Consider the following 18,372-nt stretch of genomic DNA (forward strand, 5'->3'; position numbering starts at 1 on the left):
AATGTTTTTCAAGTGGAATTTCATAGGGACAGCAGTGCTTTGCTTGCCATAAAAATAACTGTGAGAAGGAGAGAGCTGGCAAATCTCTGAGCAGCCCTAACACGGATTTGTTTGGTTGTGTTTGTTGGAGATTTCATGGCAATGACCAAATCGGAGGGGTTTTAGCTAAATATCCATTGGATTATTCCATGGATATTCCATCCAATATCTATGGAATCTGCATGCTGAGGGAAGGAATATGTGCTTCACTTGGTGACGTTATTCTGTTTGTGTTTTCCCAGCACACACTGGGCTGTGCTGGGTCACAGCTTTGTTCCTGCCACAGAAACCTCGACCCCTCTCCGCCTCCCTGCCCTGGATCCATCCCAGGTGCCAAAGGTGGGGCGTTCCCAGCCAAATCCAACCTGGAAAAGCAGCCCCGGAGCACAATAGCTCCTCTTTCCCCACCCACACCCCCCAGATGCCTCTTTACAAGGCACTCCACAAACAAAACAGCTGAGGCAAAGCTCTTTTTGTCTCCAGAAGCGACATCCTGGGAATGAGAGCGGCAGATGGGAGAGCCCCGGGAACAATGGGATAATGCTGAAGGGGTGCCAAGGACATGGGGGCAGAGGGAATGCGAAGAGGAGCTGTTACAGCTGAGCCAGGATTCAACGAGAACATTTTATTCAGCTGTGATTTCAAGGTTGTGACTGCAAATCGTTGGGTAAGAAGGAGTTGTTTGGCAGCAAACCAGAGCTGAAGGACACCTGAAGCGCTGCTGCCAACCATGCTGCTGCCAAAATTGCCTCAAAACCCAGCCTCAGCCAGCAGCAACCAGTCAGGGTTCACACAAACACCAGTGCCACTGGTTTGCCAGTCCAGCAAATAGGAAATACCAAAGCTCTGAATCAGAAAAAAAAATGAGGCTCTTTGGAAAAAAGATGAGCAGCTCAACGTGGACACCGGAAAACAGCACTAATTTCATTACAGGATTATCCCTCATAGAGGATTTTCTCTTCGACAAGGTTAAAAATCTTCCCATCTCTGCTTGAGTTCTGCGGGGATGACCCTAAACAGCTCCAGGGGGAGTTTTCCAGAGCATCCATCTTCTCCCCCCCCCCCCCCCCCCCATCTCTGACCCCCTTGGAGAGCCTGCAGAGCACAGGGGAACTTGGAAAGGATGAAATCTTTAAATACTACTCCTCTCCTCCTGGTTCAGCAAAGCACTTAAGCTCATCAGCCTGCTGCTTTGACAGTCGTTTTTCATGCACTGCTTTAACATCTTTCATTGGCCTAATTGCAATGGATAATCAGTGGTGACAAGAAAATGCCTCAAGCATTTCTTGGGCTTCAGGTTTGGGCTTCCAACCAAAAACCTGGGATTTGGTTAGAACAGCACAAATGTTTTGTACAACTCCTTTCTTCAATAGCACAAACCCCTAAAACTTTCCCTGCACATCAGACAAAAGAGTCGGTGCTCTGTGTTTTAACAAATTATCCTAAACACACTGATACCACAAAATAAAAGCTATTTTCTAAATCGGTTTCAAAAAACCCCGTTTGTGCCCTTGTAATGGATACAGAAACGGATTTGCATTAAAAGAATCTGATTGCAAAGTCTGAATGCCCCCAAATTTTCCTATCAAACTTCTGGATGTACCTTCATGTCTAAATAACGTGCTGTCAAGAGATGCTGCAGAAGCCTTTCCAACTGGAAAAAAACCCCCATTATTGTTCCTATGCAAACAAACCTGCCTGTTTCCTACAGGGAAGAATTTCCAGTGCCATCTCCTTGGGGCTTTCCCAAGCCTGTCCATTTTGTGTGCAGTTTGTTGTGCCAAGTGTCACAGCTCTGCTCTCCTCTGTGCACCTCCAGGGTGAGAAGATCCCTGTGCAGATAAAGGCCACAGGAAAGGTCCCCGTTCCTGCCTGCTGTGGTCACCTCCTCACATAACTTCACACAGAACTTCCCTCCAGTGTTTCCTACAAGGTTGGCCCACCCAGCTGGAAAAAAAAAAATAATCTCTTTTCTCATCATGGTGGTGATGAGCAAGGTGGGATGAGAGTGCACTGAGGGATCAAAAGGAAAATGTGGTTGTTTCTGGACAGAAGAGGTTTAAATTCTTTGCTCCCTAAGTGCAGAGATCATTGGTTTCTTGTTCTGAACTTAATTTGGTGTTTGGGGGGCCAGGCTTGGTCACCCTCCCGTGCAGAGTTCCCAGCCTGTGAGAGGGACAAGGTGACATCCCAGTGACAGAGTGGGAGAGCTGCAGGGCCACAGGGCCACAGGCACAGTCCGGGTGAGAAATCGAGAACACAAACCACAGGAACACTCTTTCCTACCCGGAGTGACTCCTCACTTGCTCTGTAAACTCGAAAATATCTGCAGAAGTTCCCACAACATCAATGTGGGTGTCATAAGGAATGATCAGAACTTTAGGGTAACGGGGTTTTAGTCTTTCACAGAGCCGTTTGTACCTCAGCTTCTCCCCTCTGCTGTGCTCCTTGAAGCAGAGCCTTTCCTTACATAAAATCTCCTGGAGTTCTACAGAGTAGTTTTCAATTATTTTCTTGACCCTTAACCCGTGTGCAGCGCCAGCCTTCCTCCCAGCACTCTCAATGCACACTGTGGTGATGTCACCATCAGTGACACCAGAAATGACAACATCATTTGCCTGGAATGTTTTGGGAAGGAAGTGCCTCATGTAGTGATAGATATCCGTGTCCAGAACCACCACTTGTTTTTCCCTGTGTGCATCCCGAGCAGAGCTCCTTGTCTCTGTGGCACCTCTGTGCTCCTGCACCTTCCTCCTCAGTCTCTGATGGGATTTCCCCTCTCTTTTGTCCTCCTCTGAGAGGGATTCTGCCTTTAACAGGAGGAATTCTCTCAGCACTCGGAGGGCTGGGAAGGGTCCTTGCACAGCAATTTGCCCGTCGGGCTGCAAAGGCCCGAAGCTCAAAGCCGGGCTCTGCTTTTTCATTTCTTCCACCAGATCTTCTAAAACAAAGTGATCTCTGAAAACAGCCACGTTGAGGATGGATGTGACGGAGAGGAAGGCCTGGAATTTTGAATTGGAGAAGTTAAGGAGTGGTTAATTAGGCATTAAGCACAATTAGATGAATTAGGGAGGAGCTCACGTTGTTGCAGTAGCGGGTCACTGTCAGGGGGTAGTGCCTGGGCAGCCTCTTGTCCTGCAGGAGATGCTGATCCTTCTTCAGAACACTCTCCACAACTGAAAAACAAACCCAGATTCACTTGTTGAGCAGTGAAATAGTCACCTCCAGCCCGCTGGAACCCTTCATGCAACCAAACCCACAGGCAGGCCGCTCAATACTCTCAGCTAATATTTTATGTATTGCTCCAAATTGCTCGGAGAGACAGGAGCCTGTCTCCTCGGCACATTAATGGGCAGAGATTAATTCCCCAAAGCCTGGCTACAAAAAGAATACGTTATTCATGGTATAAATTTATTCCTGCAAAACAAACATAATGCTTTGCATGACGAGTGAGCCATTACTGCAACGAGCAGGAATAAAACCCTGAACCTCGGCCTGATTACCAGAGAGGCTTCAGTCTCCCAGTTCTATAAAATCCCAATTTAAAATCATTTGGCTTGGGATCAGCACTCTAGGGCTCATTCTTTGGGGGATGGCTGTGCTTTAATACATTACTTTAAATACCTTCTTGATCTTCAAAAGTTACGTAGGCAACTCCTTTGTTCCGTGTGGGATACGTGACCTCTTCCACGTCCCCGCCGTTATTCCTCGACATTTGGAAGTGGATGGTGAGGACGTCAGCCATGACATCATCCTGCAGGAGGCCAGCTGGGACACCAGCAATGACAATTGTCCTCGTGGATCTGGCAGCTTGGCCCGTGGCCTGTGCAGAGATGGCACATGGTAAATGCAGGGGGTCCTGGAGACCCCCGCAGGGATCTCCCAGATTCCCATCCCTGGAGAGACTCGCATTCCCTTTGCAATGTGCATTCAGGAGTTAATTAATCCTGCTGAATCAGATCTCAGTGCATGCCAGGCTGCCTCAGGCACCTACATTACCGTGCACTAAAAAAATGGCTTTAAATGCCATTTACGCCCTCTCAGTATCTTCTTAAAGCAGTAAAAACGAGCACTGAATTTAAGTTTCTCAACTGGAAGGTTCAGCGTCCCACTGATAATTTAGAAGAGAATGAAAAATTGTAACTGCTTGTGGTGCTCAGCAAGGACTCCTTGCAGAGTGGAAGGGGCAGATTCCTTGTTAAATCCAGGAGAGCCGGGATCTCAGGCTGTGTTCTGACTCAGCTTTCTCCATTTATTACATGGATAACCTTGTTAAATTGGGAGAACATAATCCCAGCCAGCTCAGACTCGCAGTGCATGAAACAACCAACCACACACATGATTTGCATCAGAGCCAAAGCCCCAGCAGCAATCAGAAATCCCATCCCAAATAGGATTTGCATCCATGTCTTGATAGGAAGAGCAGATTTTCCTTCCATTCTTATTACACGGACACGAACAGTAACATTTCACTGGGAATACCACAGCAAAATCACTGCAAATTGTGGAACATTGACTAAATTTAGTAACAGCTCGTTGACTTTTTGGAAGAAAGGAGATAAATTTCTTTGTCTGCATGGCAGCGTTCATGGGACTGTGCCTGAGGTCAGTCACTCCATCTGAATTCTTTAAACTTCTCTGAAGTTGTTTTTCTGGGCCTGGGCTGCCTAAAGCACAATCCCAGCTCCATTTCCAAAGCAGAATGTGCTGCTGAGGGAGTGATGTCTGTCCAAAATCCTGGGGACCACCACGGCTCTGGGGACAAACCCAGCGAGGCTCTGCAACCTCCTTTTATCCCCCATCAAATTTCGAGAGCCAGGAGCTTTAATTAATTACACTAGCCAATTATCCTGGTGGCGAAGCTCGTGTGAGAGCAAGTCCCCGCTCTAATGAGGCAGCACGGAGGGAATACAAACAGGGCGCTTCCAAGATGCAGGCGGGATTTTCTCACGCCTGGCACAGCCGGAGCGCTCAGCTGCCAGACAGCCCTCACACCTTCCCAGCTGGTGTTTGGGAGCAACACTCGGGCCTGCTAGTGGGGTTAGGGGAAAAAAAAAAACCCACAAACACACAGTTTGTGCTGAATCACTCCCGAGACGCGTCTGTGCCGAGCAGCTGTTCCCAGGCAGCGATGGGCGCTGCGGGAGGGGCCGCGGGGACGGGCGGCAGGGACGGACGGGGCAGCGGCTCTGTCTGCCCGTCACCGGTGGCAACGGGGTCCTGCTGGGGCTTCCCGGCAAATCCCACACTGGTTTGGCTTGGGAGGGATCTTAAAGCCCAACCAGTGCCACCCCTGCCACGGGCAGGGACACCTTCCACAATCCCAGGCTGCTCCAACCTGGCCTTGGACACTGCCAGGGATGGGCACAGCCACTGCTGCTCTGGGAATTCCATTCCAGGGCCTGCCCACCCTCCCAGGCAGGAATTCCTTCCCAGTATCCCATCTAACACGGCCCTCTGGCAGTGGGAACCATTCGCTGTGTCCTGTCCCTCCAGCCCTTGTCCCAAGTCCCTCTCCAGCTCCCTTCCCACCTTTTCCCGGCGCTTTTCCCCCCAGCTCCTCCCGGCCCCGTCCCTCGCGGTGCGCGGCCCCCGCTCCCTACGCGCCCCGGCACTTGCCATGGCCGCCGCTCCAACGGGACGGGATCCCGCTGGGAAGGGGATCCGGCTGGGATGGGGATCCCGCTGGGACGGCGATCCCACCGGTCCGGGGATCCCACCGGGATGGGCCGAGAGCGGGCGGGAGCGGCGGGGAAACGAAAGCGAAAGCGCGGGGGAAGCGGCGGGACCGCCCCTCCGGGCACCTCCAGCCCTGCAGGGACACGGGCCCGCCCTTCCCGCCGGGAACTGCGGCGGCCGGGAACGGACACGGGAACACGGAACATGCAGGGAACGGGTATACATGGAGAGGGAATTACATGGACAGGGACACGCAGGGATAGGGACATGCATGGAGAGGGAATTACATGGACAGGGACACGCAGGGATAGGGACATGCATGGAGAGGGAATTACATGGACAGGGACACGCAGGGATAGGGACATGCATGGAGAGGGAATTACATGGACAGGGACACGCAGGGATAGGGACATGCATGGAGAGGGACACGCAGGGATCCAGGGAACACTTCCAGGGATCCAGGGGCAGCCACAGCTTCTCTGGGCACCCTGTGCCAGGGCCTCACCTCCCTCCTAGCCAGGAGTTCCTTCCCAATATCCCACACGCACGGGGACACGCATGGCAGAGCACACCCATGGCACCCCAGAGGCTGCGCTTGCACAGCTCCCGTGGCCCCAAACAGCCCCAGGTTTGATTCAACACCGATGTTCGGGTGAAAGCTGCAGCTGGGAAATGTCCATGTAATGTGTAACGTGGGTATAAAACCCTCCCAGCCCGAGAGAAAGTCAGCCCAGTGGGGAGGAAAAAGGATATTGACATTTATAGAAGCATCAGCGACACTGTATTCTTATTTTTCATCATTAAAACCAGTCTCCGGCCTTTAAAGCACCACTGCTGCTTTAAAATTTAACAGGGTAATCATCACAAGCCACAATTCATCAGGGATGAAAGCAAGACACCTACAGACATCGTCTTTAAAATGTAAAAATCTGATTTATTTTCTGTGCTTTAAAACTTGCAGCTTCTCACTGCTCCCATACACTGTGACACTTCATGAGAATTTTAAGCTTTTTCCTTTTTAAGGATTTACTTCTCAATATTTACCAGTGAGGTACAGTTGAAGTTCCTGACATTTTTTACCTTTTTCAGGTTTTCCCCCCTTTCTTTTTAGGCTGTCTGGTCTTACCAAGTTTCTGAGAGTGCAAAAGTGCACAATGTCCATAAATTCTTCAGTATTACTTTGTTTGAATTAATTATTATTATTCCACAATGGTCAGGTAATCAATCCATGCCTTTGCATGCCCTAAACAGTGAGAGGTGCTACAGTCACACAGATCTCACTCAGCAGCAAATTCCAAATAAACTGTGGTGTTTGCAGCATTTTAATTTTCCATATTCAACTTTTATCCATTGCCAATTACCAGTTTGTCTGGAAAAATAAACCCTGAAGTATTAGTGCAATGCTCTTCTCAGTGCACTGTCCTTTTTCTTCGTATCAAGATGTCAAATACCCTGAAAATAAATTATTTTCATTTCAGGCTCGTGTTAGTTTGGAGTTAAGATTGTTGGGGCCAAACCACTTCAGCCCCCAAGGGTGGCAAAAGTGCAAAGTCAGGGAAGGATTTATTTTCCAAGGATGACAGCAGAAAGGGAAAAACATTTCTCCTTGGAAAGTAACTCTGTCCAAGCCCTCCCAGCAGCAGCCTGGGGATCACCAGATCCCTCAGGGCTGTTCCCCCAGCATTGTTACAAAACCAGATACAGCAGCAGCTCAATCCTTGACTGCAATAGTTTAAAATAACCAAAATCATGAACAAAAATGAGGAAAAATTTAATTGCAGAAACAAATATTAAAACCAAACAATAAAGCAGGCTATGAACAGGGAGAAGCTCAACAGCTAAAGGCAGCAAATGCCATGGCATCTCTTAAGTGCAATTTCTTGGGTTTGCATCTCCCATTTTCTGTTTTAATTCTATCACTGATTTGATAATGTGGGGTTTATGAAATTACAGGATTCTTTCAGGTATTTGAGTTTGGTGGCACTCAGCAGCCTCAGCAGGACTGGAGCTGTGTCAGAGCCACCTTCTGAAGCTCTGGCACTTCAACAAAGCAGGACTGTGAGGAGGCTTTGGATTGGGATTAGATGTGGCTTTTGTATCCAAAATGTAAGAAATAATACACTCATCCCACTCTGGAGTATTTAAAAATCTGCACGATATAAAATATGCAAAGTTGCAGAAAATCTTAGATGATGTTTCAAGGGCTGCTGAAGGCTTTGTCTGTGCCTTTAACCTTGAACACAAGTGGGGAGTTTTGCTGACTTTCCGTGCAAAGTCAGTGCCATGAGACAAATCAAAGGCAGGAATTCCTCCTGTACACATAAATTTCAGAACGTTAGAGCACAATATCTACAAAAATTGCTGTGCCTCTGAGGAACAAAACCTCAGAACTTCACGAGTACCCTGTGATTTCCATGGTGGCATTCCCAGTATCCTCCTCAAAACAAACATAGGCTGCTCCTTTGGAGATGTATTTGATTTTCTCTATCTCCCCCCCTCCGTTACTCGGCTTTTGGAAGTGGATTTCAATCATGTCCTGCACACTTTCTTCATCCTCTTCCACCTCTGGGATTCCTTTCAGCAGAATGGTCTTCTTGGAAACCCCACAGTACGGCTGTGGAGGAAAGAACACACTTGGATTATACAGCAGCTGTGCATTCAAAGGAACTGAGAGAGATGGGAATTCCTTGCTCAGGTATGGCTGGGATCTTTGATAAGGTTAAGGCTTTAGACAGTGGAAATTTCACTGGAAATAGCACTACTATGAAAGGTCTGGAGGGGCCATGGAGGAGCAGCTGAGGGCACTTGGTTTGTTGGAGGAGAGTGAGGGGAGACTCATCCCAAGGGACAGCTGCAATCTCTGCCTTCTGGGAGCAGAGGAAGAGCATCTGAAGCTGTCCCAGGGAAGATTTAGGCTGGATTTCAGGGAAAGGTTCTTCCCCCAGAGGGTGCTGGGCACTGGCCAGGCTCCCCAGGGAATGGGCACGGCCCCGAGGCTGCCAGAGCTCCAGGAGCATTGGGACAACACTGCCAGGGATGCACAGGGTGGGGTTGTTGGGGTGTCTGTGCAGGGCCAGGAGCTGGACTGGATGATCCTGTAAATCCCTCCCAGCTCATGTGATTCCACGATTCTGAGCCCAGTGCATCTGGATTCCTTAACTGGTGCGTCCTGCACTCTTTAATGCACCCACACACTGAATGTGGGGATCTCCCATGGCTCCAGACAGCACCACTCCATAAAAATCCCTGCCAGGACACGCCCCACACCTGCAGGGACTCCTGCTGGGTGTCCTGCACACGCTCCAGCCCATGCCTTAATTACAAAGGCCTGATTATATACACAATACTGACTCGATTACCATCTGTTCATAAAGCAGCAGACAACTGGAGGCAGAATATGATGAGCAAGCTGTGTGTGACAGAGTCAGTGTTTGGGCTGAACGAAGGAATGAAATCAACGAATGAAGGAGCAAATGTTTCGTTTGCAGGGTCTCTGGGATCCTGCTTAGGGGTCAGCCTGACAGAGCTTTGTGACTTGGAGAACTCTGTGCTCAACCTCCTTCCCCAACAGCTCCCTCCTGTCCAACACAGGCACGTGGGGAGTGCTGAGATAATTCCATCAAGGAAAGACAAGCACACCCTTGGAAAATAAATTACAGCTTTCACACTGCAGCACATGAGCTCATCAGCCTATTTCACACTCACACTTGCTGTTAAGTTCACACAAAAGCCTCTGCAGGGCTCAGGACTGAAAAGTCTGCCCATTCTCCTATTTCCCCCTTATCTGTGCTCTATCAGCCTGGAGTGGATTCTTTTACCTGAAAATTTCTGAAGTGAAAATCAAAATTTGGGGAGACAGAAAGCTTGAAGCACCTTCCCTCTGCATAGAAAGGGTATTTAGTACATCCCAAAAAGTTGTTGCTTGCTGCAATGGAGAACGAGGAAAAAAAAAAAGAGTTGATTATTTTATATAATTTAAACAGTATTTGATGAACATTTCAAAGACCAGACTCATCTTTCTGGATGTAGAAGCTAACGTAGGATGGCACACTTGTAGATTCTTCATGTGCATTCTGCAAAAAATTTCTGTGGCACTCCCAGAAAAAAGAGCAAAATCATTAAATGCCCACAAAAGCTTCTGAAATAAATCGAAAGCAGCTGCTCTAAGTGGATGTGGCTCCACTGATCATGGAATTCCAGCCAGCTGGGCAACAGGAATGCCTGTCCAACTTCATTGTCGTGCAACAGGAGCTGAAATCAAACACATTTTCCTGATTTTCTTTTTCCAATACGAGTGTCTGGCAATGCAAAGGAAAAAAAAAACCAAGTTTTTTGAAAAAGTTCTGAAGGAAATAAAGCTCATGAACTGTGAGCAGGTTATGTTTGCTCAAAAAGGGATGTAATGAAAAGCTGCTGAGGGATCCATGAACTCCCCGTGGGAAGAGTTTGCAACACTCAGTGGTTACCCCAGAATGGAACCCAGGATGGACAATTTGGCCTGAATTTGGGTAAGAAAATATTCCAGACTCTACCTCCAGGTTTGAGGAATGTGATGACAGCTGTCCCAGACTCCTTGTTGTAGGTCACATTTTCTATTTCTCCTCCTCCTCCTTGCTCAGTTTTGTAGAAATTCAGCTCAAGTTTGTCTCTCATCCAGTCTTTAGGAATGGGAAGCTCAGGTATTTTTGAAACATTGATCTTCTTTCCAGAGACAGTGACGTGGAGCTAAAAATACCAAATTTTTGTGCACTTTGTGACTGAAAATACCAAAAAAAAAAAGAACCTAAAGCTTTTTAAGAACCTGTGTTTTTATATTTTAGGTGTTTACCTCAAACTGGAATCCCATTTCAAGTTCAAAAGGCCTCACTCCCACATTTGCTGTTCTGTTGTCCAGGTTCACAGAGTGCTTGCTCATCTTTGTCAGTCTCTGGGCAACTGAGGGAAATCAGATATGAAAAGCTTTGTTTAATCATTGTAAACCCAAAACTATTCCCCAATCTCTTAAAAAAATCTCTTTTTGCATCAGTAAAGGAGAAATAAATAATAATTAGGCCACCAGATCCCAAGCATCCATGTCTTCAGGCATGTCTAGTTCCATAAAATCTCAGTGGTTATAGGCAAAATATAATAACAGGCAAAATATCTTAGCATCTATAATAATAATAATGAACAATAAATATTAACAAAATAATAACTATAACAAATATATTATGAATAATATATATTGAAATAGATTTTGAGTGGGAATAGTAAAACTTCTATGCTGTCAAAAGATGCTTTTATTGTATAAAACATTAACACAAGATTTTTCCCATTCCTTTCAAAATACCCTTGGGTGAAAACCACACCACTACCAGATGAAATACATCAGACATTAATTTTATCATTAAAATATACATCCTACCCTCTTCATCTTCAAAAGTCAGCAGAGCCTGGTTCTGACTGAGTCTGAAGGGGATTTTTGTAGCCGCCCCAAAAACACAGTGAGTGTCCATATCTGCCCAATCATCCTTCATGTCTTCCAGGTGAGTGAACTTCAGTTTCATTTCTGCCACCTTCTTTTTAATCTCAAACTTTAGAATTGACACAGGAAAAAGAAATCTTGAAAATTACCAATGCTATGAATATTTTTTATTCCAGTGTCTACCATTTAATAAATTTCTGCTTCTCTTCATTCCTCTCATGCTTTCAGTACCTCTTGTATTTATTTCCATATCCTCAGCCTGCTTCAAATTGTCTTGCCAGGGAAAACAAGAAACTGAAACTTTCAGGTTTATTTTATATTGAAATGAGCAGAAGTTCAAATGCTGAACAAGTGGCCCCAACAGTCTAGGAGGGACAAATTCAGTGGGGCTGAAACTCAGGCTGCCCAGAGAAGCTGTGGCTGCCCCATCCCTGGAAGTATCCAAGGCCAGGCTGGACAATTGGGATAGTGGAAGGTGTCCCTGGGGCTGGAATGAGATGAGATTTAAGGTCACTTCAAACCCAAAACATTCTCTGAAAATAAAAATCTGCCCTCCTAAAAGACAAATTTCCAAATATTTCACCTCCTTTACCAGATTATCCTGGGAATTGTATTCTTCCAGGTCTTCCTTGAGCTTTTCAATCTCTTCCTTCAGCTCAGCGTTTTCTCGGTTTAACAGAAAGAGTTCCCGCTACAGGGCAAAAACATTAAAGGCAAAATTAAACACTTAAATAAAGACAGAAATGTATTTCAGCAAAATCTGGGCAGTTTCTGCCATGCTGCTGCTCTTCCCTCTTCATGTTCTTCTCCTTCCTCCTGTCTGCTCTGGAACTCCTCCACAACAATGGATCCTGCTGGGACACAAAGCCCCTGTAACTAAATCCAGGGTTTCCTGGACAGGGAATGTGCCAGAATGAGAAGGAAACAGAGCAGATGTTGTCAGCTCCAGCCAGCCACAATTAGAAGGTGGCTCCTTTAAAGTCATCAACCACTGGAGCCTCTTAGACCAGTTCCCATCAGCCAAAGGCAAAAGCCTGATTTGATAATGACCTTTCCTGGGTATAAAATCCAAACATTTACGACTGAAGAACCAAAATCAGCTTTCAGAAAATCTCTCCCCAACCTGAGTGTATTTAAGCTGTTAATTATATTTTAATAGCTTGAGCCATAATTTCTCATCAGTGATTTACCAAACCTCACTGAAAGCACCTCCTTGGCAGCCCGTGGAACCTTCTCCTGTTACTGCACAGGGAATATTGAGGGAATGAACCAATGGGCTCTGGAACCAAGCACTTCTAGAAGGAAAAACCCTCTTCAAACAGGCCCTGGCTCTTGCCCAGCTCACTGGCACTTAAGAAACACGGATCCCTTGGGTGCTGTGACCTCTCACAGAACAGGGAGTTGGCAAAGCAGTGGAATCAACCCACTGAGCTTTATCCACATGACACAGACCTGAACTCATCTGTAGGGGAGAATCTTGGAAAGGAAAGACTGATTTTGTCAGGTTTCATCCCCAAACAGACTTGGTTTATTGCACTGTTTCTTTGCCTGCCCGTGAAACACTAAAGTGCAGAAAACAAAGTGTGGAACATTCTACCAGTACAGTCTGCACACTGGTGAAGCCATTGAAACTGGAAATATTCCTCCCTTTTTCCTAATCCACTCCTCCTTCCCAAGCTCCCAAACACCACCAGCCTTCTCCATACCTCAAAGATGATAATGCTGTCCTTACGCTGCTCCTCTTGCTCCTTCAGCTCTGTCAGCTTCTTCTCTGCTCTAGCATCCTCCCTATCAGCACTTGCTTTGGAGACAAGAAGGTCAACTTCTACCTTTGCAGCCTCTTCAGCTCTTTTCTGGATCACAAAAAGAAACAGCCTTTAAATTTTTTAAAAAAATTTATTTCTACGGGAACAAACAAAACCTTGAGTAAGCCCTTCACATTTATTGGTTTTTAACGCTTTGGGTAAATATTAAACTTACAAGAGTGGTTCCCACTGAGAGCAACACAAGCACAAAGCATTGAAGAACAGAGAACAAGGGTTATGAATGTGGGGGAGTTGATCTGCTTTTAGAAGGATGGACTAATCCTTATCTTTCAGCAAGTGTCCATGGTTCCATGTGCTTTACAGAACTTGCCTTCCACATCTCTGGCTCTTCCTTGAGTCTTTCCATCTCTTCCTTGGATGTCCCAAGTGCATCAGTGGGTACCATACTCTGCAGACAGAAGAGGAACACATTGGTTTTCTCCTCTCTTGGGCAACAACTGAGACACCCCAAACAATTCCAAAAAAAGTTTTTTAAAAATTAAAAAGTTAGAAAAAAAATTTAAAACTCATTCACTTAGGTGAAATCATTGAATTATTTTAATGGCTGGACAGGACAAAAATCCACAAAAATGTGAATTACTGACCAGCCATTATTATTTGCTAATTATCCAACTGCTAAAATCTACAGGCTAATATTTAGCTAAATAATAAATCAAGTTGTGCCCATGTTCTTCCACACAGAACTAAGCCCCTCAAACCCACAAATGTTTAGCTCTGTGCTTTCTCAGCAGTTCCTCCACGACAAGGTGTCAACAAAAAAAAAAAGAAAGTGAAAATGGGATTTTGAGCTTCCAAGCTTGGGGAGATTGGATAATAAAAGGCAATATCAAGGAAGGTGATAAAAGAACCATTTCAGAGTTGAAATTCAGGGCAGAACTTCACAAGGGCAGGGAAATTACAACTGGACAAAGCCCAAGGAGGCAGAAAAATCTTTGTTCTGTTTTGTTTCTATGACTGCAATATTCTGCAGAAAATAAAATAAAAGAAAAAATCCAAAGACACTGAAACATTCCCTCCCTTTTACTCAAGATTACATAAAGCTTGAATGGGAACCATGAAACTTAGGCATGGAAAAGGTCTGAATGAGATAATCCATGGAAAAGGTCTGAATTAGATAATCTTGTCAATTCCCTTGGTAGTGGCTGGGTATTCCCTAAAAATAATAAAATATAAAGTATTTCTTTCAGTTTCAAATTAAGCAACAGGGAAATACCCATCTGTGTCTTAGTTAAAATGGGAAAAATATTCCTTCACTCCAGGGATTGAGTGCAGGAAAGCAGAAGGATGCACGTGCCAACAGCTGGAAGAAAAAGGATGCCTGTTTTTTACTAAAAAAATGGTCTCACACAACGGTTTCCAACCTGAAAAAAAGGGAAAAAATATCCAGGAAAACATAAGAAATGTGAAAGTCCCATCCAAACCATTTGTGCACTGCTGGAGCTGAATCCCAGGAAAAGAGAAATTCCCCTAAAAAAGCTCCACAAAGACAGATGAGCAAGAGAGGCAGGACAGGAAGCTCTAGGAGGATCTCTAATGCAGAGTGTTGGGAATGGGATTCCCCCTATGGAAACAGGAATGTCCCAAGTATTAAAGGGTGGAAGAAGGCGAGACAAGCAGAAGCAGTGCTAGCACAAATCTTCATTCAGAGGTACAGCTGTCAAATACAGATTTTACTGCCAGGCAGCATATCAGGAAATGCTTACAAAACCATTGTCTTGTAGAGATGATGGGGGACTGTTAAAATCCATTGATGGGGGACTGTTAAAATCCATTGAAACCTGAGGAAACAGGAAAAAAAAAAAGACAATTGTGTGTATGGTTTGGGGAGTTTTTTATGTAATGCAGTATCAGGAATACCAGAAGCTGTGCTGAACTGCAAGAATTTTTAAACATAAATGTACAATTTTACAGGCAAAAGTGATAGATATTGGATATCTGAAGCCTCCTTCCTTACTAGGAAATAAAAGCTGGAGACAGATGTGAGGAATTCTGCTGTGCATAACTCAACTTTGCTGTTCTGATAGTTCTGTGTTTACCTTTATGCTACTTTTGTGCTGTTACACACATGGGAACAGCCTGTATGTTCTGTGCTGGAGAGCCTGGAGAAAAGGGGACCTCAGAGCCCCTTCCAGTGCCTAAAGGGGCTCCAGGAGAGCTGGAGAGGGACTGGGGACAAGGCCTGGAGGGACAGGACACAGGGAATGGCTCCCCACTGCCAGAGGGCAGGGAGAGATGGGATATTGGGAAGGAACTCCTGGCTGGGAGGGTGGGCAGGCCCTGGCACAGATTCCCAGAGCAGCTGGGGCTGCCCCTGGATCCCTGGCAGTGCCCAAGGCCAGGCTGGACATTGGGGCTTGGAACAACCTGGGATAGTGGGAGGTGTCCCTGCCCATGGCAGGGGTGGCACTGGATGAGTTTTAAGGTTCCTTCCAACCCAAATCATTCAGGGATTCTATGAAACCTGTTTAACGCAAATGAAAACACTTTTACACAACAAATAATTTAAAATCTGGAATCTGCTGCCACAGCATTTTATGGAGGCAGATAAGAAGGAACAGGTCAGACACTCTCTGACCACGAGATCCCAACAGGAGCAGCCCAAATTCCCGACCCTCTCACCTGGGAATCCTCACCTTGGTTCTGACCCGACTCACTCAGAGTCTTGAAACCGAGTTTACGGATCCCGGAATCCCTTTCTGGTTTGGATCAAGCAGCCAAAACTCTGAGACTTCTGTACAGTTTCCTGGAAAAAAAAAAAAAAAATGAAAGTGAAAGCATAAATGAACAATAGCTTCCCTGGGTTTATCCGCGCCTCCTCCGCCGCGGGGGACCCGAGCGGGTCCCTCACCGCTCACCTCCCGGGCGGGACCGACGGACACGGCCGGCGACAGGCTGGGGACACGGCCGGCGACAGGCTGGGGACACGGCCCGGGGCTCCCGCAGCTCCCGGCGGCTCCTCAGACACCTCCAGAGCGCTCCCGGGCTCGCCTTCCGCTTTCGCTTTCCCGGCTGCGGAGGAGGGGCCGCAGCCCTGCCGGCCCCCTCACACGCCCGGCGACCCGCGGGGGGATCCGCCGTGGCAGCCGGGTGCTTCTCGCTGCATTCGTGCGCCGTGAGGGAGGAGGCGCCGGGCCTGCCACCCCTTAGCTAAGCCTTGATGAGGCTCACGGGCACCAGTGTGGAGGAAACTCTGAAATCCCAGGAAGAGGCGGGGAGCGGTGGGTCGGGAGAAGGCGCTGGAGCAGAGCCCTCAGGGCCGGCGTGAGGGCGGCCGTCGCCTCAGGGCGGAGCCGCTGCCCGCCCGTCCCGGCTGGGCTCGTCTGGGAAATCCAGTGACACAAACTTGGCGTCCTCAAGCGGATTCTGCTGAATTTGTGCGTGTATTTATTTGTTTGCAATTCCTTGGAATTATGTGTTTGTATTACAGGGAATATGGTTTCCTTCTGTGGCAAAAAGCATCCCCGATAGAAAGAGCCCTTGCGGGTGGAGATGCCGCATTCCAACAAATAAATGTATAGAAGAATTCTGGAGAACCGAGTGTCAGCTTGTCACTGAAATGTGACCTCTAAAGAGGTGTCTGGAAGAAATAAACCCACTTTGGTTTCAATGGTGATCATTTTGAGGAAGAGAAAGCACTGGGTTCTCATCCAAGGGAGAGTAAAAGGCTGGAAATGCGCTGTGGACAAGGATGGAGGGACAGTTCACAGGGAATGGCTTGCCACTGCCAGAGGGCAGGGATGGATGGGATATTGGGAAGGAATTCCTGGCTGGAAGGGTGGGGAGGCCCTGGCACGGGGTGCCCAGAGCAGCTGGGGCTGCCCCTGGATCCCTGGCAGTGCCCAAGGCCAGGCTGGGCATTGGGGCTGGGAGCAGCCTGGGACAGTGGGAGGTGTCCCTGCCATGGCAGGGGGTGGAACGGCATCTTTGAGTCCCTTCCAACCCAAACCGTTCCATGATTCCACATAGATAATTAAAGGATAGAGTCTATATCCTACACTAAGAATAAAAATGAAGTATATGACTTTCAGGTTTCCTTTCAAACTAAGCTTACTGATCTTTTAAGTGTTCCCCTCAAAATTGCAAACAGACTTGTACTCATTGGCTAAAGGATTTTGTATGCGTTGCAGTCAAACAGCGCTGACTGTTCAAGAAATTAATCCTCAAAAATTCAAAATATGTCAAATAGTTGGGGAAGGAGTAAACGCTGACTTTGTCACTTAGCAGATGTGGACTCTGCTTTCGGAGAAGTAGCAGATGGAGCTGGATAACAACGAAGCGCTGCGGCGGAATTGCTTGGGGTCTGTGTGCACACTCGAGGAGGTCTGTGCTGGGGCAGCCAGATTAAGGGTTTCAGGATTTTTGTTTTCACTGGCTCCAGAGAGGGAATCTTGGATTGCCCCCTGCTTGGATAGCGATCACCTCGTGCCACCGAATTCACTGGGAGTTTTACCCACAGCGTGATTGTTACGGCAGCTTCAAAAGTCCGTATCTGTTATTTCAGATAAGTGGATGAAACTCTGACCCTGCATTTGAGGGATTATTATTATTATTATTTTTGTTATCATTTTCTGCCTTGACAATGGCTAACAATGTTTACTATTGCTTTATAAACACAAAGTTGGTTACTAATGAGTAAAAGGGAGAGGTTTGCTGGAGTAGCCAGGGAGGAGGAGGTGGTTCTGTTATGACCTAAGTCCAGCAGATTTTCACATTCAAATGTCAGAGCGGTGGGCTCCTCTCCAGTGACCGTGGTCATGTTGGGATCTGAAGGATCTTTATTTCCCTGAACTCCGGGGAGCAAGCAACGTCAGTCTGGTTACACGGCCTGCTTTGGGATTTGAGCTGAACAATGTGTTTGTGCTTGTTTGGTAAAGGAAATTTATTGGAGATGCTGACCTGAGCCAAGTTCCTTAAGTGAAATGGGGTTGCCTTGGAGTTGATATCTTAATGGATTTCTGGGTGTTGTGGATTTGTGGTGTTAACCACATGTGAAGCAGAGTAAAGGGAAAAACATGGATTTCGTAACTCTGCGGAGTTTAGCTAAAGGGGAAAATCGAGGAGTAAAATATAGCATGGAGTACAAGAAGCTTTATAACTCTCCAAGCAGCCTGCATTGATTCCAGACTTGCTCTTAAGGAGCCTGAAAAACTCTGGATGAGCCCAGGAAGCTGAACTGGAAACTTGAAAAGAAAATCCTGATTAGGGCTCATCTACAGCAAGAAATATTCTGATAAAGCTGGAGGAAGTTTCACAGCCATAAAGTACCTTTTGTTGGTACCAAGACTATTTGAGAATAGCTCAATGCAATCTCATGGCACTACCTTCACAGGGAGAAAATGTGAGTTCTTTTGAAGTTACAACAGA

General features: G+C 46.8%; 2 protein-coding genes across 5 annotated transcripts; both read right to left on the reverse strand.

Moving 5' to 3' along the window:
- Positions 1-644: 644 nt before the first annotated feature.
- RBM43 (RNA binding motif protein 43) lies at positions 645-4,632 on the reverse strand. Its single transcript, XM_032115065.1, is given in 5 exon segments — positions 645-3,041; positions 3,121-3,215; positions 3,664-3,862; positions 4,536-4,584; positions 4,586-4,632. Coding segments are annotated over 5 exon segments (1,107 nt in total). The 5' UTR covers positions 4,630-4,632; the 3' UTR covers positions 645-2,321.
- A 1,999-nt stretch (positions 4,633-6,631) lies between these two features.
- NMI (N-myc and STAT interactor) lies at positions 6,632-16,243 on the reverse strand. 4 transcript variants are annotated; one of them, XM_032114977.1, is made up of 11 exons: positions 15,864-16,243; positions 15,640-15,751; positions 14,712-14,760; positions 13,319-13,396; positions 12,889-13,035; positions 11,766-11,873; positions 11,123-11,291; positions 10,547-10,653; positions 10,251-10,443; positions 9,537-9,643; positions 6,632-8,332 (listed from the first exon to the last, which is right to left on the reverse strand). In XM_032114977.1, the coding sequence occupies exons 3-11, from the start codon at positions 14,754-14,756 to the stop codon at positions 8,111-8,113; spliced, it is 1,176 nt and encodes a 391-aa protein (XP_031970868.1). In that variant the 5' UTR covers positions 14,757-14,760; positions 15,640-15,751; positions 15,864-16,243; the 3' UTR covers positions 6,632-8,110. The 4 variants fall into 4 exon arrangements, with proteins under 4 accessions (XP_031970868.1, XP_031970864.1, XP_031970865.1 ...); XM_032114973.1 differs by having other exon boundaries at positions 14,712-14,786; positions 15,642-15,751; positions 15,864-16,242; XM_032114974.1 differs by having other exon boundaries at positions 14,712-14,786; positions 15,628-15,751; positions 15,864-16,242.
- Between the last annotated feature and the right edge of the window lie 2,129 nt (positions 16,244-18,372).

The sequence above is a fragment of the Corvus moneduloides genome, chromosome 7, assembly GCF_009650955.1.
Source record: "Corvus moneduloides isolate bCorMon1 chromosome 7, bCorMon1.pri, whole genome shotgun sequence".
Classification (NCBI taxonomy): domain Eukaryota; kingdom Metazoa; phylum Chordata; class Aves; order Passeriformes; family Corvidae; genus Corvus; species Corvus moneduloides.